A 23,203-nucleotide genomic window follows, 5' to 3' on the forward strand; every position below is an offset into this window, starting at 1 on the left:
AACCTGACACACAAAAAATCAGATCTATCGGGTGTCTCATAAAGGGTATGCAATACTACTTTTTCTATAGAACCCTGGGCTGCTCCCATTTCTTCCCTAGAATGGCCAGGTCACTGGCCCACAGGAGAAACAGAATATTGCAGAGTGTTCTGGAATGTTCCACTCCTGGACAGGTAGCTCCCATTCTTCCAGGGGCCTAGAGGGCTCCTCTGGCAAGCCTGAAAGTGAGACATTGCAGGTAGAGCCAGGCCCCGACATCTGTTACCCTGTTTGCTGGACTGAGCCATTGTGATTAATTTTATTTTACTTTTTTTAAAAAAAAGTTTAAAGTTTCTTAAAATAATTACAAGTTTGTTCTTTAAAAAAACTTTAAAATCAAACAGAAAATTCCCACGTGGCCCATTTACTTCAATAAGCCACAGGAAAAAATTGTATAAAAAGATTTATTGAAATTCATAATTAACAAAGACATAAAACTCAAAAGGTTTGGCTCTTAGGGAGCAAGCGGGAACGTGTTTGTTTATATACAGATGAGAAACTGACTAGAAAATACAAGCCGCTTCTAGAGCTCTTGTCTGAAGAGGGACATGAAATCAAATCTGTACAAACTAGGTACTTTGTAGTCAATTTACTGACTTTTTAAGAAAATACAACTTTTCTTTCAGCAATCCTTGCTCGTGTATGAAAAGAGAGCTGACTGGCCTAGGCGTCCAGTACTGTCTCCTCTGGCAATTAAAAGCTTGCAAAGATCTTCAGAGTATTGTAGAACACACGTGGAAACAGATTCCCATCACCTAATATCAAGGAGTTGTTAATATATTTTTATATATAGCATTTTACAGACCAAATAGTACACACTTTAGTTAAAAGGGTTCAAACATTTTCTTTTTTTATTACAACTGTCAAATGCAATTCACCAGTTAACTCAGGAAATTAGGAACACTTTTTATATATATTTATAGATATTTCCATGACTGCCGTTTACAGAGAACTGCTCTAGACCCCCCTCAATAGTCAGAATACGAACAATCCAGGAATGGGAGCTGAACAAGGATCCTGCCATATTCTCGAGCAGTTCCCATCCCAGGAGAGCTTGCCCAGCCATGCTCTACAAGATTTTTTAAAATAAAAATTTGCAAAATCACCCCCACAAACCAGAGAGAGAGAGAGAGAGAGAGAGAGAGAGAGAGAGAGAGAGAGAGAGAGAGAGAGAGAGAGAGAGAGAGAGAGAGAGAGAGAGAGAGAGAGAGAGAGAGAGAGAGAGAGAGAGATATTACATAGTTGGTCACTATTTACAAACAGCCAAGTAAATGTTACCGATAAGAAGTGGAAGAAAAGGGTTCCTGGGAACGGCAGCCATTCACAAAACAGGTAACAAGGAAACACTTGGTTATCAAGATGCTGCTGCTCCCCTGCGGCAGCTGGGATGCTCCCACGGTCAATCTTGCTGCATCCAGAAGAGAAGAAAGAAAGACTTACACTATCCTGAGGAACTGGGAAAAAGGGGGGGGGGAAAGCCACTGAGTCTTCAGGCCCAAATTATCCCTCCACCCTCCAGCTCCAGCCATCAATTTGAATCATTGTGGAAATCTTATGGCTCATATTTATTTCTAAAAAACTTTTTTTTAAAAAAATCTAGAGTCCAAGATGAGCCACTTCAAGAAAAACTGAAGTTATCTCTTGCGTTCTGTTTGCTACTGCATAAACAGGAATAACAGATAAAATATTTTTCCCAGAAACAAAATGTAGCAGTCTGAATGGCAGGTTTTTTTTAAAAAATATGTTATTTTAATTCCCTTGCCCATAAAATTAAGCATTTCCTTCTTGATCTCACAGCAACATTACATTCCAGGGAGGGGGGGTGAGAAGGGGTGAAAATACAGGGTATAAACAGTCAAATCACAATAGGAAACTTATTTCCCCCCAAAACAGATTACGTTGCATTTAGTCGTCCTCCTCGCCTTCATCATCGGCCTCTCGTTTTCTCTTCTCCCCCCGGGCTTCATCTGTCAAAGGAAAGGGTTGCAGGGTCAGGATGAGGAACATCTCTCTGCCCCACAAGCTGTCCCCCCTCCCCAGGCCACCCGTAGGAGACGGAGGGCTTCTGCGATCAGGGCAAAGCAAAGCCACTTATGTTGAAGGCCGATTTCCAGCTGCACAAAGGCCGGAGCAGCTCTGGGGGAAAACCGCTCCCCCCACCTGCCAAATTCAGCCGCACTTCCTGTCCCATTTCCATGGGGAGCAAAGTTCCACTTTTACAGTACAGGTTGCACCCAGCTGTGGAAACTGGTTAGCTAAGCATTATTAAAAGCATTTTCCCATATAAAATACGTGCAAAGAAGAGGAATAAAATAAAAGTATTAACCCAGTACTCTTTAATCCTCTCAGCGGCTACTTTGCACGCTTTTAATTTTAAATTAGCTGGTTGGTATCTGTTTAATCCCAACTACATATTGAAGAGTTCCAGGCCACTCTACAAGCGCTATAGTCAAGAGAGAAACTAACTTTTCCCTGAAGAAATTCCCAGCCGCACCAAACAGAAGCTATAGCTCTCGTGTTTCTCCTTCCTCTTAAGAGCTCGAGGCATGGTCACTGGAGGCTCTGCTAATTTTCTCTCCAAAGAGCTTCCTTCTGGGGGGAGGCAAGCCACTAGTTGCGGGATGACTTGAACCTGGCTTCCAGGCCAAGAGCTTAACCCCCACATACACCTCAGCACAACAAGTCAATCTCTCAGATCTGTGCTACAGTCCTGATTCTTTAGCCTTTTAGCCTTAAGAGATTTTCTCAAGGTTTGTTTTGCACATACCAACTTCTTCGTCCTCTTCTTCATTATCTACTTCACCATCATTATAACCCTCTTCATCCTCCTGCCAGAGAGAAAAGGCAAACGTGTTTTACTCCATCTAGAACTTGTCTAAATTGGAAAAACTACTTTGCTTTGGAAGAGGAATTGCCAAAAGCACATTTGATATGAGGCCATTATCTGCTCTGGCTGATCACAGACCCCACCACCCTCCATTCCAAAACAAGATGCCTACAGCTGGTCTAATTCTCTCCCCCAATTATTACAGTCTTACCTCCTCTTCTCCACTCACATCCTCCTCTTCTCCACTCACATCCTCCTCTTCCTCTAATTCATACTCTCCTAACTGAGCCTCTTCATCATAGTCCTCTTCTATAAAAACAAAACAGAAAAATCAAACCATTTTATCACCTTGTCCAACGAGGAGTCAATTTCATTTTCTTCCAGTTCTCCTCCTAAATCTTTGCTTTATCTATCCCAGGCCACAAAGTGCAAGAGCACCATTACAGTCAGGACAGGATGGAGCCCTGAACTTTTGCAGGAGTAATCTAGAGAGGGGATCACTGAGCAAGTACAAAAATACCAAAGTCCCACTCTCCCTCCTTCAGCTATCTGAAAGTTGGGATTATTAACTAAATGTCTCTTTCACACTAGGGAAAGAAGCGCTGTGCAAGCTATCTTAGGCTCAGAAAGGAGACAGGCCTCGAAGGCAGAAGATAGGCATTTAATAAAGTAAATAAACAAATAAAGAACCCATTTTGGGTTTCCCAAAAGGAAGACCAAGAACATTAAGCAGCCTATCATGTAGTTCTGCCACTTCTCTCATCTCATGCAAATTGAAGGAGAAATGCTCCAAACCAGCTAAATCTATTTAAAACAGCAAAACCACCTGATGTTTTTACAAAGTGGAATATAATGAGAGAAAAGATGTGAAGGTCAGTTCCAAATATTTCTGAAGTTTAATCAATGTTTACATTCCTATCATGAGTATTTTTCATTTGTCAACATTAACATTCTAGCATTAGCCTTTCAGATAATAGACTTGCAAGGAACCTGCCTCTTCAGTAACCTTAACTGCAGAACGAGGACAGGATTCCCCACAATCCCCAGGCCAATAGTTCCTTGCTTGCACATGACACACCTCTGCACTGCATGGTATGGCATGCCACAAAAGCCAGGTATTTATGAACAGAGAACCATGATACTAAAAAGAGCATGAATATAAGAACCACCTTTGGATTAGATCCAAAGGAGTCCATCTACTCGAGTAGTCACTGATTTTCAAGCAGCAATTATGCCTAAAACTTGTTGGAAATTCAGAATCAGGGTGTGGATTGTAGGCAGTTGTTTCTGGCCTCTGCTGTCCCTTCTAAACAAAGGTCCCACTAAGCCACTGTACGTATTAACCACTGAGTACTGTCTCTTCCTCCAATTCATTGTAATCCTCTTGAAAGCAATCTGTAGGAGTGGCCATTATCATGTCCAGAGGTTGTGTTTCCAGTAATTTTAAAGAGAAATAAAATCAACGTTTAGATACTACCTCTGCTAGTCAGTGGTCCTGTTATATATTTACCCCACCATTCTAATGCAAGATGCCAATGTTCATCAATATTTTGTGCCAATGAGAAGTACGGGGCACTGGAATCTAGGAATTTTTCAGGATTCATTCCATCTCCTGCTTCCAGGACAAACTGGAGTGCTATGAACTGATACAGATAACTCTGTGGAGAGTTTTGCTGCATCAAATAAGGCAAAGATATGGAGTTTTGTTCTTGGGAGTCAACCTCAACTAGAGATCAATCTCACTCACCAAACTCATCCTCTTCTTCATCATCTAGGTCTTCCACGTAGCCTTCTGCATCCGAATCAGGGGCCTCTTTATCATTTCGATCGTAGCCATCCAGATATGTGAGTTGAGGGAGAAGTTTGAAGACATTTTCTCTGTAGTCATTCAAGTTAGTGACCTCACAATTGAAAAGATCTAAACTCTTCAGGTTTTCTAACTTCTCCTGAAAGAAAAGGAAGGGGTTCATTGCCAACCCTCAGCCCAACACCATTGTGACAGAATTATAACAACAAACGCTCCAAATGTATAATTAAAAGGCTTCTTAAATAGCAGGCACTCTATCCTTTCAATTTAGTGAGCATCAGAATTGGCCTACAAGAGGTTTGGAAGTGGCCACGTTCAGCTGGGCTGGATTTAAGCTTCACCTGGAGCCACAAATCACTGGGACTCTGCAAGAGTCCAAAGTGTCCAATGGGAACAAACCCTGACTGCATCTTCTCAAGGTGTGCCAGGAATTTTAAATCCCATGAAGGAAGCCGCCTCCTGTTTGTTTCCAGACTACAGACAACATCCCTTTAGGCAACCACCAGAGGGAGATGCGGAAGTCTGCAACCAATTCTGCAGATGCTCCCTCGCCAAGCCACAAATAAAGCTGTACTTTATGGGGTTGGAAGATTCAAGGCTACCTTCAGCCATGGAAGCTCCCGGGAGACTGGGCAAGTTTCACTCCCCAACCTATCCAAACCTTGTGGAAGAATAGGCTTCATGGGCTTAAATATCAGTGTGTATTAACTAAAAATATCAAGTACCTAAGACTTTTCTCTGTTCATGTCAGCACTGAAAGGGATTCTATTAGATTTTTAAAAAGGAAGATGTTGGTCCCATTTGAGGGCTAAGAGGCTGCCAAAGGCACCACATAGCACTACCATTTTACTGTTTCATCCTTAGGGACTCTTTTTTCTTGTGTACTTTCCACAGTGCTTTTTTTCTAAAAAAAAAAAAAAAGGTGCCGGAACTCAGAGGTGCTGTCACTGGGAGCGATGCCGGTGTCTTGCTATGGCATCGCCACCCGTCCTTTGCATCCCCACCCCTGCGGCTCAGAGCCACATGCCGAGGGGATTCCCCTCCCCACAGCCGCCGTGGGGAATCCCCTCCCCGCAGTTGCCACGCCACGGCCCGTGCTGAGCCCCCACCCAGAGCTGCTCCGAACCCCGACCCAGAGCTGTGTTCCTCGTAGCAGTGGTCTCTGGCGCCAAACAGCCTCTTTCCAACCACATCCAGAAAAATTTGTAACAAACATTGGAATTCTCAAGGCCATGTTTGGTATTTCCCAGAAATCTGTTACTGGAAGGAAAAAGCAACCCCTGCTGCGTTACTGATCCCAGAGAAGCATTTGCATGTATGCAGGTATCCTTAGGGTGCCATAGTTATGGATGAGAAATATTGGTTGCAAAGTTGGCTTTTCTGGATGTAATACAGATATTTTGGACTTATTTTTGTTTCTTTGCATGTTTGATATTTTTAAAAAGGCACATGCTACTGAATACACTTATGCACATATGTAACATCTTTTGCTAAGCTGCTTGTCCAGAATGTGAAAAGTGAAAGATTATGACTAAATAAAATTTTAATGTACAGATACCACCAGAAATTATTTTAGCCTTTTTAATAAATGTTGTTATTGATGTTAACCTCACCATGGGAAACATCATATATTGTTATGTATATACTAGGTTAATTATTTAAAGACTGAAGTGCAACATAACTAGATTCTAAATAATCTATTTTTCAAAACACACAACAATCCAAACAGTAAAAATTAAGAATATTTCATTCTTAAGAACTGTTTAATTTAAAGCGGTTTAGTTGTAATAGATGGTTATAGATTCAAAATAGTTTTCAAGAGTGTACAAGATACTATTTTTTTCTAGCATCAGCTAAATTAGACATATTACATTGAGAAAAATGTTTCTCATTTCTTTCCTGTTACCTTTATTGATTTCACTGCAGAGATGTTAACATAGGAAATAGATTATTTTGTTATCTAATTTTACCTTCCAAAAGACAGAAGCAGATGAAAAATGTGAGGTTCTTTCCTGTTGGCTTTTTTGAATTAGCTGTTTTAGATTCTAAAAGTTTAGTTCCTAAAGAAGTAACCTTGTAAATAATTTTAATGTCCTCCTCTAGTGCAGGGTAGGCAACCTTGGCTCTTTTATGACTTCAACTCCTAGAATTCCTGAGCCAGCATGGCTCAGCTTGGAAACCTCTCTCTTTCCCCTCAGCGTGGCTGGCTCAGGATTTCTGGGGGTTGAAGTCCACGAGTCATAAAAAAGAGCCAAGATTGCCTACTCCTAAAGCCAAATAGAGGGAGCTTTTTTTTTTTTTTTTTTTTTGCAAAAAAAGGTGCCGGAACGCCGTTCTGAGCGTTCTATGAGAAAAAAAGCCCTGACTTTCCATATAGTGTTGACTTTCCCAGCAGAAAGCCAGCACAGACGTGTGACAGAAGCAGATCCAAAAATGTTGTCAGTCGTAATGTTACTGAGTCAAAGTCCAGTGCAACCGTTCAAGGGGCCTGGAAACGGGTAACAGAGGACAATCGTTGCAGCCAAGTTTGGGGGACAGCTGTTCTACCTTTAAGAAGAAGTGTCTGCCTATCCTGACCTGTTCCCTCACCTGAGGCACCTCCTGCTTCTATGGTCTTCTTTTACTTTCTGACTAGTCCACAAATATTGTTTCTATGAATCTGTCTAGAAAGGTGAAGGGTCAAGGAGACTAGCGAGACCATGAGGCTGTTTTAGAAAAAGTTTTTAAAAAGGGAGGGAAGGGGGAAACTATTGCCTGGCAAACTGAAGGGACTACGGAAAGCCATAAAAGTTTAAAAATGCAACACCAGTACGAAGTCTAGGCAGCCAAGGAAGACCAAAGGAAACAGGGAAACATATGCTGGGTTAATTTAGAAAAGACTCCTACTCCACTGAAAGCGACAGAAATTTTTCCTTTTTCTGTGGAAAGGACGGGCCATAAAAATGCAAGATTGGCTGAAACTGCCTTTCAAATACTTGAATACATGTCATTTGTCTACTTTGTCTTCCGGCTTACAGAGGGGGTTTTTTTGTACCTCTTGGGAATAAGGTAGGCCCCAGGAATCTGGATGAAAGGCGGTCTTGAGTGGATCACAGCGCAGGATGTGGGTAAGAGAACCCAAACTCTTGGTTGGCTTGTGCCCTGCAGGCCATCTGGAAAGGGCCAGGCGGTGCTGAGGGACAGGCGAAAAAGGAACGGGGAGGGCCAGAGAGGCTGCAGGGCGACAGGGCTACAGGAATAATCCCAGGAGTACAGGTAGTCCTCAACTTACAACAGATCGTTCAAAGTTACGGCATTGAAAAAAGTGACTTATGAACGTTTTTCACAGCTATGACTTTTGCAGCATCTCCATGATCAGGTGATCAAAATTCGGATGCTTGGCAACTGGCTCATACCTATGACCACTGCTGTGTCCCAAGACCATGTGATCACTTTTTGCAACCTTCTGAGAAGCAAAGTCAATGGTGAAGCCAGATTCATTTAACAACCAGGCTACTAATTTATCAACTTCAGTGATTCACTTAACAACTGTAGAAAGGAAGGTCGTAAAATGGGACAAAACAACAACAGACATTTTGAGCTCAATTGTGGTTGTAAGTCAAGGACCCCCTGTATTGAAAACTGATAAGCAATGGTTCTTTAGGAAGTCTATATGGACTCACCAGTGGTTCTATTGTACTAAGATCCTTTATTTTGTTGCCACTTAGGTTTAGATGTGTGAGGTTCGGACATTTTTCTGCCAATACTTCCAGTCCCCCTGAGATTCTGTTGTCACTTAACTCGAGCTGTGGAGATAAATATTGAGCCAATTAAAAAAATACAATTTGTTATTAATTTCTTAAGCTGATATAGCATTTGCTCTCCAATATCTACAGTAAAGTCTTATCTGTGCACACATGTCACTTCACAAAGGATACATCCCTTTCCTGAGGCAGCAACCATCTGAAATTCCACCCAGGTAACTCCCCAAAGAATAAGTAAAGCTACGTGAGATGGTTCCAGACACAGAGGGTTTAAAGAGCGATTTGAAAGGAAGTTAAAGCAGCAGCATCAGAAAGATGCTTGGAGAAAATGAGGTACTGGAGAAGCAAGAGAACGAATGAGGAGAGGGAGCCTGGAGAAACGGTGGAAGATTTTGGAGGGGGAGTCGCACAGCTTATCTGAAACTAAAAATAGATTGGGAGCCAATGATGGTGGGATTGGAGGGCCATCAAAACAGTTGAACAAAGGAAGACACATAGCACATCTGGAAGTCCAGATAAAGCTAAGCAGGCAACCTATGGAGAGGGAAGGTGGGCTGTGAGATGATCAATCATTCATTCATTCTCAAAAGGAGAATAAGGAAAGGACGATCGAGAGCATCCTGTCATACAGGATCACAATCTGGTTTGGAAGCATTGCCGCTTCAGAGTGGTGAGGATGGCCGAAAAGATCATTGGCAATTCCCTCCCTCCCATCCAGGATATAGCACAGAAGCGTTGCTTGAGGAGGGTCTGTAAGATTATCTGGGACACGACACATCCTCTTCATAACCTGTTTTCCTTGTTCCCTTCTGGGAGGAGATTCAGCCAGTTTCATTCCATACAGCATTAACCTTGTGAACTCTCAGGCTTCCTCCTTCCGTTCTATATTCAAGATGGACAGTATTTAATATTTTATTGTTATGCATATGTAGGGGTGCGGGTCTATACATATGTTGTTTATAGTATGTTTTCGTTGTGTGTCATGTGTGTGTTTCACTTTGAGAGCGGGCAACTAAATTTCATTTTTGATGTGTGCTGTTGTGCCCACAGTAAAATGACAATAAAGATTATCTTATCTCATCTCATCTCATCTCAAGACTAATGATGGAGCAGAAAGAAGGCAGAATGGGGAAAGGGAGAATATGCAGGCGACGGGATAGTATGTCCTAAAGCAGCATGGAGAGTCACATGCAGGGCAGAGAGATGCCAACCAAGAGAACAGCTGAATTAACACCTCCAATGAGAAAACAAAAGTCTGCTAACGGAGGGGCAATGAAACCAAAGTGTAAAAAGGCTAGCAGAGCCAATTGTTTCAACAAGGAAGAGGAAACAAATGTTGAACACAGAGTGAGAACAAGGAAGCCAAAGGGCAGCTCTTAGCTGGGCATCGTCAGCAGAGAAGAGCCAGGAGGATTCCAAAGGCAAGGCAGCTTTGACTCGGCCAAGAAAATGCTACCAAGGAAGGAAAGAAAGGGAGCCAATGGGGGTGGGGGGGGGAGAAGGAGGGCAGCCTGTAGTTCGGCCATCCTGTGAAAGCAGGAGCCTGCATGTCCTGAGCCCACTATCAAATGAGACTGAACTGGCAGTCAGGTGGGCACACGGGCCTGTATAAAATGAGGGTGTCAGCTGCAGAGTTATAATAAACAAAAGCGAGAAACGTTAGGAAATCTCTGCACTTTACAGTTAGATAATACTATGTTTATTAAAGAGATCCAAAGTTTTGCTTTACTGTTTAGCCACAGAGAAACCTGCATTCAACACTGGGTTCAAGGGTCTTTTATATAAGTAATTATCTGGCAACTCATAAAATAAGACAACTACCTACCTTCTTAAGTTTGTTTAACTTTGGTAAGTTTACAACTGAGGTGAGGCCTACATTGATTGTACTTAATAGTTCCAGCTCTTCAAATTCATCTGTGAGGCCTTCAATTTTTCCTCCATAGGACCTGCAGTTGTCAAGAACAAGTTCTTTTACCTGGAGACAAAAATTATATAGAATAAGGCTCAGTTATGTCATCTTCAGTTTCAGTCACCCTTAGTTACAACTATCAGATGAAGGAAGGGCGACCCCCCCCAGAAATAATTAGCATATAACATCATTAGCATAATGACATTCTCTTCCCCCCTTTTAAGGTTGAATTTTAACTATTTTTGCTTGTTTTTCACATGTTATATTCCTTTTTTATGTTTTTAACATTTTATTTGTACACAGCCTAGAGTCCCTCTGTGAGGGAGAAGGGAGGTTTCTAAAAGGATAAATAAATGGATAAATAAATAGGCATTTAACGTATCAGAGTAATTTATATAGCCCTCGTAAGATTCTACAGAGGTCTTGACCTGCTCACACTGATCTATTCCAGGTTTGCTTCAAGCCAAACACATACAGCATTTCAGAGTAAATTTAAGAGGACCAAGTTTCAAAATGACTAAAGAATTGCATGGAAGTTTCAGGTCGGAGCAGAGAGACTGCTTTCATTTCAACACAATTCTGGCCACTGACCTATGACCAATGCTCCACTCTGTAATTAATGGCATGAATAAAGCAGACAGACCTGGATGCAATACGGGTAATCCTCAACTTACAACTATTCGTTTAGTAATTGTTCTAAGTTACAATGGCACTCGAAAAAGTGACTTATGATCAGTTTTCACCTATATCCATTTGTAGCATCCCCGTGGTCATGTGACCAAAATTTGCATGCTTGGCAACTGGCATGTATTTATGACGGTTGCAAGGTCATGTGATCACCAGTTTTAACCTTCCCAGCTGGTTTCCAACAAGAAAAATCAATAGGGAAGTCAGATTCACTTAATGACCACACAATTCACTTCACAACTGCAATTATTTACTTAACACCTGTGGCAAAAGAGGTAATAAACAGGGCAAAGCTGCCTTGCTTAGCAACAGAAATTTTGGGTTCAATTGTAGTCATAAGTCAAGGACTACCTGCACTGGATTAAAAAATAAGTGTTTTTAGGCTAGGTGCGGCATCTCAGTGAGAGTTTCCAAGCCCAACTATTAGGACAATAAAACCAAGTAATTCTCCTGTGGTTGCTGCCTCTTGTCTTCCTGGAAGAAAGACAGATAACGAATGAGATAAGCCCTCTTCCTCCCTTGGCTGAACTGCTGACCCTGGCAATGCTGTAACTCCAAACAATCACACACAGATGAACGGAAAGGAATTCCAAATGAATTTGAAAGGGAGAGCTGTCCAATCACTTGGAAAGAAAATTTTGCTGCAGTTTCAACTAATCCAGGTTCAGAGTACAACTGAACAAAATCATTAGCTAGCTGGACTACTTCACAGTCTCTGTGTTGGCCGACAGCTGCTCTTTTTAAGTTTTTTTCAAAGTACAGATCTTCACAGCTTGCCGTAATGCTAAATCCTGGAATTGTGTTCTTTTGTTGAATTCAAAATTAATTTCACAATTAGATTCTCTGGAACTTCAGTTTCAACAGAATAACGGAAGGGACCTTGGAGGTCTTCTAGTCTAACTCTCTGCTCAAGCATGAGACCCTATATCAGGGGTGTCAAACGGCTGGCCCGCAGGCCAGACGCATCATCCAGAAGCCACGCCCATCCCGTTGCTGGCAATGGCAAAACCGTCCTAATACATTGCGCAATGTCACATGACATCGCGAGTTTGACATGTCTGCCCTACATCATTCCAGACAAGTGGCCTCCACTGATGGGGCACCCACAACTTCTGGAGGCAAGCTGTTCCTCTGGCTATTGTTCTAGGTTGAATCTCTCTTTTAGTTTTCCTCCGTTGTTTCTTGTCCTGCCTTCTGGTGCTTTGGAAAATAGGTCGGCCCCCTTTTCTTTGTGGCAGCCCCTTAGATATTGGAACGCTGCTATCATGTCGCCCTTAGTCCTTCTTTTCACTAGACTAGACAAACCCAATCCCTGCAACCATGCTTCATGTTTTAGCCTCCAGACCCCTAATCATCTTTCTTGCTCTTTTCTGAGTCCCAACATCTTTTTTATAATATGGTAGCCAAAACTGAGCGCAGTACTCCAAGTGTGGTCTTATCGAGACTTTATAAAGCAGTACTAACACTTCATGTGATCTTGATTCTGTCAGTTAATGCAGCTGTTTTCTCACTGAAATTTGCCATTCCATATGTCAGGTCATTCCTCACCCTTCCTCTTGTGCATTTTGGAGTTATCAAGATGCTAACAGACAGAACACTTGCATATTTTCAGGGATCTGAAATTCTTGGGCTTCATTCTTCTTGCACATATCTCCCTGTGTAAAGTTCTTATTGAATGAGTTAGTGCATAAATGGAAGACGGTGATAAATATTAAAAAATGGAAAACCAATAAACAAATAGCGCTATGTTTGCAGGAGCATGACTCTCCCTCCTTCCTTCTCATGAAAATCAGATGGCTGCAGTGCCTCAGCTGAGGGAGGGCCTGAGTGCATAAGAAATTTAGATAAATAGTAATGGGAGAGGAGGAACCAAACTCCCCTTAAGGCACCAAAGTGCACAGTATGTGGAAAAGCTGCCCACCTCTAAATTGTTAATGTGCAGGTAGTTCTCAAATTACAGACATGCCGGAGTCTGCCTAGTACAGTCATAACGGGTGTAAAGTGGGCTGGTCATGTGAATGACCCAATTTCACTTTTGGAATGCAAAACACCTGAAAAGCTACGAAGTCACAGGATGACCATTTTTTGATTTTGCCGATCCTGAGGAACAGAGAACAATTGGGAAGCCACCAACTCTTCGACTTTATTCTTCCCGTCCACAGTTCACTTTATTGCCTTTATTCTTCCCGTCCACAGTTCACTTGCTCATCTATTTCAACTTAATGGTCCCTCCTTTCTATTAATTAAACTGAACTGTGTAAGTGAACTAATTGAATTGAATTGAATTAACATGAACTGAAAGATGTTCGTATTCTTTGTTTCCAGAGGATGCAGTTTTCATGGTGTTTTGAATTTTTCCTTTCTTGAATTGTTCATTTTGTTATTAGATTTTAAACACCATGAAAACAATATGGTAATTATTCCTCGTTATTAGAGATAGCCAGTTTAGTCTACTGAGTAAGGCACCAAGCTAGGAAGCAGCAGACTGAGTTCTAGTCCTGCCTTAGCTATGAAGCCAACTGGATGACCTCGGGCCAGTCACTCTCTCAGCCCAACCCACATCACAGGTTTGATGCTGTGGGAAAAATAGGAGGAGGAAGGAGTATTATTTTTTTTTATTGAAAAGTTTTAGCATACATTTTATCTTTAACAGTTCCCCCTCCCCCTCCCCTCTCCCTCCCTCCCTACCCCTCTCCCCCCCCCCACTTCCCAGAGCTAAGTACAAGGTATAAAAACAAAAAAAAAACAATCATAAACATCCATATGCTAACAACCATAAACTCTAAAATCTATCACTCTCTGGCTCATATAGGATAATTACAAACACTATTAATATTAAATATATATAGAAAGAAAAAGGAAAAAAGAAAAAAGAAAGGAAGACTTATTCAAATGCTACATGAAACTTTTTAGTCCTATATTTGTTCTGGATATACTCAATCCACTTTCTCCACTCCATAATATAACGTTCTTGCGAGTGATCTTTCAAATAAGCCGAAATCTTTGCCATCTCTGCCAGGTCAGAAACCTTTAAAGTCCATTCTTCTATAGTCGGCAGTTCCTCCTTCTTCCAATACTGACCTATTAAGAGTCTTGCTGCCGTAATTAAATTCAGCATCAACTTAGTGTCCACAACCGTAGCATCTGTAATTATTCCCAACAAAAAAAGTTGCGGACAAAACTTTATCCTTTGCTTGAAAATCTTCTGCATATTCCACCAGATTTTTATCCAAAAGGCCTTAACCTTTTTGCAAGTCCACCATATGTGAAAATATGTTGCATCTTCATCGCCACACCTCCAGCATTTTGGCTGATAATTCGGGTACATACTTGCAAGCTTTTTAGGATCTAGATGCCATCTATAAAACATTTTATAAAAGTTCTCTCTTAAATTTTGAGCTTGTGTAAATTTTACGTTCCTCACCCAAATCTTTTCCCACGTGTCCATTGTAATAACTTCTTGGATGTTTTGGGCCCATTTTATCATACAATCCTTAACAAGTTCTGTTTCTGAGTCAATCTCTATCAATGCAAGATATATCCATTTAATATGTGCTGGACCCTGATTTCTAATTTGCTTTATCAGATTTTCATCAGTCATTGTAAAACCAATTTTCTGGTCTTCTTTCCACCTGGCCCGTAGCTGAATATATTGAAACCAAGTTTGAACAATCTTCTCATCTCGCAAGAGGCTGTATGGTTTCAGACACCAGACATTTCTTCCCAAGCTTAAAATCTCCTTATACGTAGTCACATCATGTTTAAAACCAACATTTATATTTTCTATTGCGTGTTTTGGAATTGCCCACAAAGGTATCTTACAGTCTAACTTATGTCTATACTTCTTCCAAACTCTCAGCAATGCCTGTCTTAAAATATGCACTCTAAACACATTATCTACCTTCTTATCATACAACAAATATGCATGCCAGCCAAACAACAAGTTGTGGCCCTCAAGATTTAATAATCTCTCTTGTGTCAAATTAATCCAATCACTTATTCCTGCTAACGCAGCAGCTTCATAATATAATTTAAGATTGGGCATTTTAAGACCACCTCTTTCACGAGTATCCTGCATAATCTTAAGTTTAACTCGTGGCCTTTTCCCTGCCCAAACAAATTTATTGATACCTCGCTGCCATTCCTCCAGATTAGAATCTTTCTTAAGAACCGGTATCATTTGAAATAAGAATAAAAATTTAGGCAGGACATTCATTTTCACTGCTGCGATTCGCCCCAACAAAGACAATTGCAATTTTTCCCAACTCTCCATTTCTTTTTGAATTTTTCCCCATAATTTTTCATAGTTATTTTTATATAACTTTGTATTAGAGGGCGACAGAAGCACCCCCAAATATTTGACCCTTTTAACAATCTCAAATCCAGTTAACCCTTCTAAAAGGGCCTTTTGCGATACTGTCATGTTTTTAGCCAGAATTTTAGTTTTTTGTGCATTAGCTTTAAATCCAGAAACCTTCCCATATTGCATTATTACGTCCATCAGGTCCACAACAGAGTTCTCCGGCTGGGTCACTGTAACAACCAGATCGTCTGCAAACGCTCTCAATCTATAATCCTGATCTCTAATTTGTATACCCTTAATTCTTTCCGAGTTCCATATTTTTACCAATAATATCTCCAATGTTAACACAAATAACAAAGGCGATAACGGGCACCCTTGCCTTGTACCCTTCTCAATATTACATGCTTCTGTCAAGCTATTATTAACTATTATTCGGGCTGTTTGTTTTTGATATAATGCCCTAATTGGTTGCAAAAATTTATCCCCAAAATTCATTTTATCTAAAACTTTCATCAAAAATTGCCAATTCAGTTGATCAAAGGCTTTTTCAGCATCTAAAAAAATTAGCACCGCAGGGATCTGGTTGTTCCTTTCCAAAAATTCTAACACATCAACTATATGCCTCACGTTATTTTTCATTTGCCTACCACTAATAAACCCAGTTTGGTCCCCATGAATCACCTGTTGCAGAACCCTCATCAATCTATTAGCCAACACCTTAGCAAATATCTTGTAATCTGTATTTAAAAGTGATATCGGTCTATAGTTTTTTACTTGAGTAACATCTTGGTCTTCCTTCGGAATCAAAGAAATAAAAGCAGTTCTCCAAGACGGAGGCACCTTTCCCCCTCTCTGAATTATCTGGAACAATTCCTTTAACGGTTTTATCAGCTCTAATTGTAAATTTTTGTAGTAAGCCGCAGTCAAACCATCCGTACCTGGCGCTTTATCCACCTTCAACTCCTTAATTGCTGTAAGAATTTCTTCTTCTGTAATCAATTGATTAATCTCCTCTTTTTGTGCTTGCGTAAGAACCGGGATGCTAGCATTCTCCAAATATACATCAATGTCCTTTTCATTAATCTTCTCCTTAGCATATAATTTAGAATAAAAATCCACAAAGGCTTCCTTAATAAGATCCTGTTGAAACACAACCTTTCCCTTATGCTCAATTTTGTCTATATTAGAAGCCCTTTGCTTTTTCCTTAGTCTGTAAGCTAGCCATCTACCTGGCTTGTTAGCATTACAAAAAGTATTATGCCTGGCAAACCGCAAATTGGTTGCCACCTGGTCAGCCATTAGTTTATCAAATTGTCCTCTTAATAGCTTAATAACCTCCTTAGTCTTCACATCCAATGGGTTCAAAATCAAGGCCTTCTCTTTTTCCTTAATTTCATTCTCCAATTCTTTCCTTCTAGCTTCCAAAGTACGTCTGTGTTTATTATTCATATATATCAACACCCCTCTCATATAGGCCTTGCTAGCATCCCAAACCATGTCCATAGAAGTATCCTTATTCATATTAATTTCAAAAAAATCCTTCATCCGCTGTTTACATTCTTCCACATTTTTCTGATTTCTAAACAAGTTCTCATTTACGCGCCACGAGCGCCTATCTCTATTGTCCTTATTGATCTCTAACCATACTGGACTATGGTCAGAAATAGCTCTTGCACAGATCTTTACCTTCTTAATCCTAGAAAAAAAGTCATTAGTCAACAAAATGAAGTCAATCCTGGAAAAAGATTGATGTCTATCAGAAAAAAAAGTATAATCCTTTTCATGCAGGTGTGTGTCACGCCAAATATCTCGCAGTTCCAAATCATCCTTCATTTCAAAGAAAGATTTAGGCAATCTGGCATGACACGGAACACGCTTAAAGAAACCAGCCTTATCCATCTGTACATCCAAAACACCATTCCAGTCCCCCATAAAAATAAACGATTTGTAATCCAACTGAGTAAGCTTTGTATGAAGTAAACTAAAAAAGTCAGCTTGTTGTTGATTAGGAGCATACAGTCCAACTAAAAGCGTTTTTTTGCCTTCTAGCAACAAATCTATCATAACGTATCTTCCATGCTTATCTGCTTCAATTAAGTCCGCTGTTAAAGCACTTTTAACATAAACAACCACTCCGTTTTTCTTATTCATTGCAGAGGCAACAAATTGCGTGCCCAACCTTGAGTTCGATAAATACTTTTGGTCCATAACCCTAATATTCGTTTCTTGCAAGCATATAACATCAATCTTGAATTGTTTTAAATATTGAAAAACTTTCTTTCTCTTCTGTGGTGAATTTAGTCCATTAACGTTCCAGGTTAGAAATTTAGTCGCCATGCATGTCATCCCGAAGCTGTTGGAGCACATCTTTAATAGCCCTCCTATCTCCTTTGGGCCGCGCTCCTCCCACTGCTTCACTATAAGTACGCTTTAAAGGTTCCATAAACTTCTGCTGGTCTTGTTCTTTTATTAGTTTTGCTCGTTTTAAAGCGTCACGCGTCACCCTCTGCTCTCCAGCAACAACCGACGAGGCTGCAATTTGATCCTCTCCAGCACCATTCTCCTCTGTCTGTCCATCTTCGGTCTCTTGAGATTTCCCTTCTCCAAATCCCTTTGCAGCTTCCAGAAGTGATAATGGGGTTGCTTTTAAAAAATTATTGTAGAAATCATGCGCCTGTGTCACAGTAACCAGACGGTATCTTTTCCCTTCATGCATCACCACCAATCCGACTGGAATCTCCCATCTAAACTTTATATCACGTTGCTTAAGTTCCTGCACAAGAAATGCAAAATCCTTCCTTCTCCTTAAAATCTTTGGAGGAATTTCTTTTAAAACCAAAACTTCTTGGTCAGCAACCACAACTTTAGTATCATAGGCGGCTTGAATAACTTCATCTCTAGTTTCTCTCTTTGTAAAGTAAACCACCACATCTCTAGGTAGCTTTCTCTGTCTAGCAATCCATGAGTTTACACGAAAAACTTTATCCATGCATCCCTTTATTTCAGATGCTGGCTGACCCAATACTGCTTCCAGAGCCTCAGAAATCAGCTGCTTTAGGTCTTCTTTAATATTCTCTTTTAAGCCTCTAATTCTAACAGCATACTGCATCTGATGATACTGAACAAGACTCAATTCTCTGTCCATTTTGTCCCTTAAATCTTCATTCTCCAATACCTTTACTTCTAATGTGGCATTCTTTTGACTCAGGTCCTCCACTTTTTCATCCAAACCTTGCACACATTCAGCCACGCTTTCCACTGTAGACAAAATGTCTACCCTCATCGCACTGAACTTCTCTTCTATCCTCTCCTCCAATTTCTCCTCCACCTTTGCCAACTTATCACCCAGTACTTCTAATATTATTTATTTATTTATTTATTTGTTTGTTTTTATAAACCTGGGATTGTTTTTCAAGAGCATCTTGTAAATCCTTCGATGTCAATGCAGCAGGAGGAAGCAAAGCTTGCAACGATGTCTGTTGCACCGGAGAAGTTCCCGCACTCCGAAGTTTTTGAGGGAGGTTTAGCCGCCATCTTTTCACTTGTTGCGCACTTTAAGTTTATAAAGTCATTAAGCTAGAGAGTAAGAATAAAAGTCCTCTTCACCTTGTCCTCCTGTACCGCTCTGCCTGCTCCTTTTTATTCCAGGGTCTTTCCTTCTGGCAGGGGTGGTCGCAAACGCCTGGCTCTGCTCCAAAAATCCCGGAGCAGAGACGCTGAACAGCTGGGAGCAACCCAGGCTACGGGGGAGTTCAATCCTTCAGCCACCCAAGCTTTAAGCTCAGGCGGCCCCGGAGAACTCAACCCCTACCTGGGGCCTCACCCCCTCCTCTTCTCCCGAGGAGGGGGCTTCAAATCCACCCGAACAGCTGATCGGCGCTGTTTCGGGTGAAAACAACTCAGCTGAGCAGCGGGCAGCCCGAAACGGCTGTCTCCGGCGCCGCGCCGCCACCGGAAGTCCGAGGAAGGAGTATTATTATATGTGTTCACCACCTTGAGTTATTTGTAAAAAATAATAAAGGCAAGCTATAAATGAAATAAACAAACAAATGTGAATCCAGTTATAGTTGATAATTTATTCAGACTGCAATATTTACTTATTAATAAGATAAAATCCGTTCTTACTGGTCCAGTTTGTCTGATTTCAGTATCCACATGTTATTGCAGAATTGCAAAAACAAGGGGAGAAAGGAGATTAGAATTAATTTGAAAATAACTCAGAGGACAATCTGCTGGGCCTTGGTCTACATTGCTGGTGAAGTATGAGTCAGAAACCAAATGGGTCAAAAATTATAATTAAATTGATGCAAAATTTGAATCAGTAATAGACAATTTCAATGGAACAACATTATATTTACTGCAAACATTATACTCAATGTAACCTCTTTGTTTTATTGTTGGTATTTTACCTCAATTAGATTGCTAAAATGAACAATTCATTTTTTAGAAATTGCTGAAAATGCACATTGTACCATTTTTTCATATTCAGTGATTACGTGAAGTTTTAGTATTGCTTTACACTGCACCGATAAGACCGTACAGTGCAGTATTCTTTCCACACTGGTCAGAATACTGCATCTAGTTTTGGCCATTCATGATACAAAAAAAGATGTTAAGATACTGGAAAAGTGCAGAGAAGAGCATCAAAGATGACAAGAGGTCTGAAGGCTACACAGTATGAATGACTGTGGGAACTGGGTACAGTGGGACAAAAAAGTATTTAGTCAGCCACCAATTGTGCAAGTCCTCCCACTTAAAAAGATGAGAGAGGCCGAGGCCTGTAATTTTCATCATAGGTATACCTCAACTATGAGAGACAAAATGGGGGGAAAGAATCCAGGAAATCACATTGTAGGATTTCTAACGAATTTATTTGCAAATTATGGCGGAAAATAAATATTTGGTCAATAACAAAAGTTTATCTCAATACTTTGTTATATACCCTTTGTTGGCAATGACAGAGGTCAAACGTTTTCTTTAAGTCTTCACAAGGTTTGCACACACTGTTGCTGGTATTTTGGTCCATTCCTCCATGCAGATCTCCTCTAGAGCAGTGATGTTTTGGGGCTGTCGTTGAGCAATACGGACTTTCAACTCCCTCCAAAGGTTTTCTATGGGGTTGAGATCTGGAGACTGACTAGGCCACTCCAGGACCTTGAAATGCTTCTTACGAAGCCAGTCCTTCATTGCCCGGGTGGTGTGTTTGGGATCATTGTCATGCTGAAAGACCCAGCCACGTTTCATCTTCAATGCCCTTGCTGATGGAAGGTGGTTTTCACTCAAAATCTCACGATACATGGCCCCATTCACTCTTTCCTTTACACGGATCAGTCGTCCTCGTCCCTTTGCAGAAAAACAGCCCCAAAGCATGATGTTTCCACCCCCATGCTTCACAGCAGGTACGGTGTTCTTTGGATGAAACTCAGAATTCTTTCTCCTCCAAACACGACGAGTTGAGTTTTTACCAAAAAGTTCTACTTTGGTTTCATCTGACCATATGACATTCTCCCAATCCTGTTCTGGATCATCCAAATGCTCTCTAGCAAACTTCAGACGGGCCCGGACATGTACTGGCTTAAGCAGGGGGACACGTCCAGCACTGCAGGATTTGAGTCCCTGGCGGCGTAGTGTGTTACTGATGGTAGCCTTTGTTACTTTGGTCCCAGCTCTCTGCAGGTCATTCACTAGGTCCCCCCGTGTGGTTCTGGGATTTTTGCTCACCGTTCTTGTGATCATTTTGACCCCAAGGGGTGAGATCTTGCGTGGAGCCCCAGAACGAGGGAGATTATCAGCGGTCTTGTATGTCTTCCATTTTCTAATAATTGCTCCCACAGTTGATTTCTTCACACCAAGCTGCTTGCCTATTGCAAATTCAGTCTTCCCAGTATGGTGCAGGTCTACAATTTTGTTTCTGGTGTCCTTCGACAGCTCTTTGGTCTTGGCCATAGTGGAGTTTGGAGTGTGACTGTTTGAGGTTGTGAACTGGTGGCTTTTATACTGATAACAAGTTCAACCAGGTGCCATTCATACAGGTAATGAGTGGAGGACAGAGGAGCCTCTTAAATAAGTTACAGGTCTGTGAGAGCCAGAAATCTTGCTTGTTTGTAGGTGACAAAATACTTATTTTACCGAGGAATGTATGAATTAATTCATTAGAAATCCTACAATGTGATTTCCTGGATTCTTTCCCCCCATTTTGTCTCTCATAGTTGAGGTATACCTGTGATTAAAATTACAGGCCTCTCTCATCTTTTTAAGTGGGAGAACTTGCACAATTGGTGGCTGACTAAATACTTTTTTGTCCCACTGTATGTCTAGTCTAACAAAGAGAAGGACTAGGGGGTGACATGATAGCTGCCTTCCAATATTTGAGGGGCTGCCGCAGAAAGGAGGAGTCAAGCTCTTCTCCAAAGCACCTGAAGGCAGGACAAGAAGTAACTGATGAAACTAATCATGGAGAGAAGCAACCTAGAACTAAGGAGAAATTTCCTGACAGTGAGAACAATTAACCAGTGGAAGAGAAGTTGCCTTCAGAAGTTGCTCCACCTATGGAGGTTTTTAAGAAGAGATTGGACAGGCTGGAATAGTTTGGTAGGGTGACTCCTGCTTGAGCAGGGGGTTGGACTAGAAGACCTCCAAGATTCCTTCTAATTCTGTTATTCTGAGAAATGATTTATACCAGTATGGAACAAATCTTAAAATCTGAATTCCCATTTTAACCTAAAACACTCCTACTGAAAATATACTGAATTGCTTCCATATATTATAACTGCTAAAAGGGGCGTGGTGGCTCAGTGGTTAGGACGCTGAGCCTGTTGATCAGAAGGTCGGCAGTTTGGCGGGTCGAATCCCGAGTGCCGCGTAACAGAGTGAGTGCCTGTTACTCGTCCCAGCTTCTGCCAACCTAGCAGTTCGAAAGCACGTAAAAATGCAAGTAGAAAAATAGGGACCACTCCGGGGGGAAGGTAACAGCATTCCGTGCGCCTTTGGCGTCTAGTCATGCCGGCCACATGACCACGGAGATGTCCTCGGACAAGCGCTGGCTCTTCGGCTTTGAAACGGAGATGAGCACCAGCCCCTAGAGTTGGAAACGACTAGCACTCATGTGCGGGGGAACCTTTACCTTTACATATAGTATATAATTCCAATGAATAATTTATATTATGTTCATCAGGGTTCTTGGTATTCAATTTAGCTCAATAGTAATTTTTGTATATGTATCAGAAAGGTGTTACTTCCATGACTGCTATAACCTCCTATATGATCTTCAAAATTGAGCCGTGAGTCCAGGAGGACGCCCAAGTTGCGAGCTCTATCAACGGGGGGTAACACCTCACTCTCCATCGTTAAAGGTGGAATAGTTTGGTTAGCCCGAGATGCCGATACGCAAAGCCACTCAGTCTTGGCAGGATTGAGACGAAGCCTGTTTCTCCCCATCCAGACCTGGACCGCCTCCAGGCAACGGGACATCACGGCGAGGGCATCGCTGGGTTGGTTCGGGGTGGAGAGAAAAAGTTGGGCATCATCAGCGTACTGATGATACCCCACCCCGAAACCACGAATGATCTAGCCCAGCGGCTTCATATAGATGTTGAATAGGAGGGGAGAGAGAACCAACCCCTGAGGAACTCCACAAACGAGAGGCCTCGGGGCGGACCTCTGCCCTCCCGTCAACACCGACTGCGAGCGGCCCAGGAGATAGGAGAAGCACCGTAAAACGGTGCCTCCCACTCCCAGCCCCCTGAGACGTCGCAGTAGGATACCATGGTCAATATAATATGCCTCAGTTTTGGTAAAATATTTGACAAAATGCTCCATGACATTATCATTAGCAAGCTGTAGTTAAATCTTCTCTGGATAAACTGACAGTTTAGCAGATGCACATCTG

The 23,203-nt window shown here is 41.4% G+C and overlaps 1 protein-coding gene across 9 annotated transcripts in view; it reads right to left on the bottom strand.

The window, feature by feature from the left end:
- Positions 1 to 429: 429 nt before the first annotated feature.
- ANP32A (acidic nuclear phosphoprotein 32 family member A) overlaps positions 430 to 23,203 on the bottom strand; it is a 29,791-nt gene continuing 7,017 nt past the window's right edge. Inside the window, exons 2-9 of one of the 9 annotated variants that reach the window (XR_014493520.1) lie at positions 10,242 to 10,391; positions 8,336 to 8,458; positions 4,614 to 4,812; positions 3,078 to 3,175; positions 2,807 to 2,867; positions 1,938 to 2,006; positions 1,318 to 1,447; positions 430 to 794 (exon numbers count right to left, since the gene is read on the bottom strand). Coding sequence is in view for 7 of the 9 variants with exons in the window: in XM_083371278.1 (XP_083227404.1) it covers positions 1,945 to 2,006; positions 2,807 to 2,867; positions 3,078 to 3,175; positions 4,614 to 4,812; positions 8,336 to 8,458; positions 10,242 to 10,391 (693 nt within the window). In the remaining 2 variants the exon portion in view is untranslated. Of the gene's footprint in view, positions 2,007 to 2,806; positions 2,868 to 3,077; positions 3,176 to 4,613; positions 4,813 to 8,335; positions 8,459 to 10,241; positions 10,392 to 23,203 lie in introns of all 9 variants that reach the window. The other 8 variants (XR_014493521.1, XM_083371281.1, XM_083371278.1 and 5 more) reach the window with 8 other exon arrangements.

Source organism: Vipera ursinii (assembly GCF_947247035.1).
Source record: "Vipera ursinii genome assembly, chromosome: 11".
In the NCBI taxonomy this organism is placed as follows: Eukaryota; Metazoa; Chordata; class Lepidosauria; order Squamata; family Viperidae; genus Vipera; species Vipera ursinii.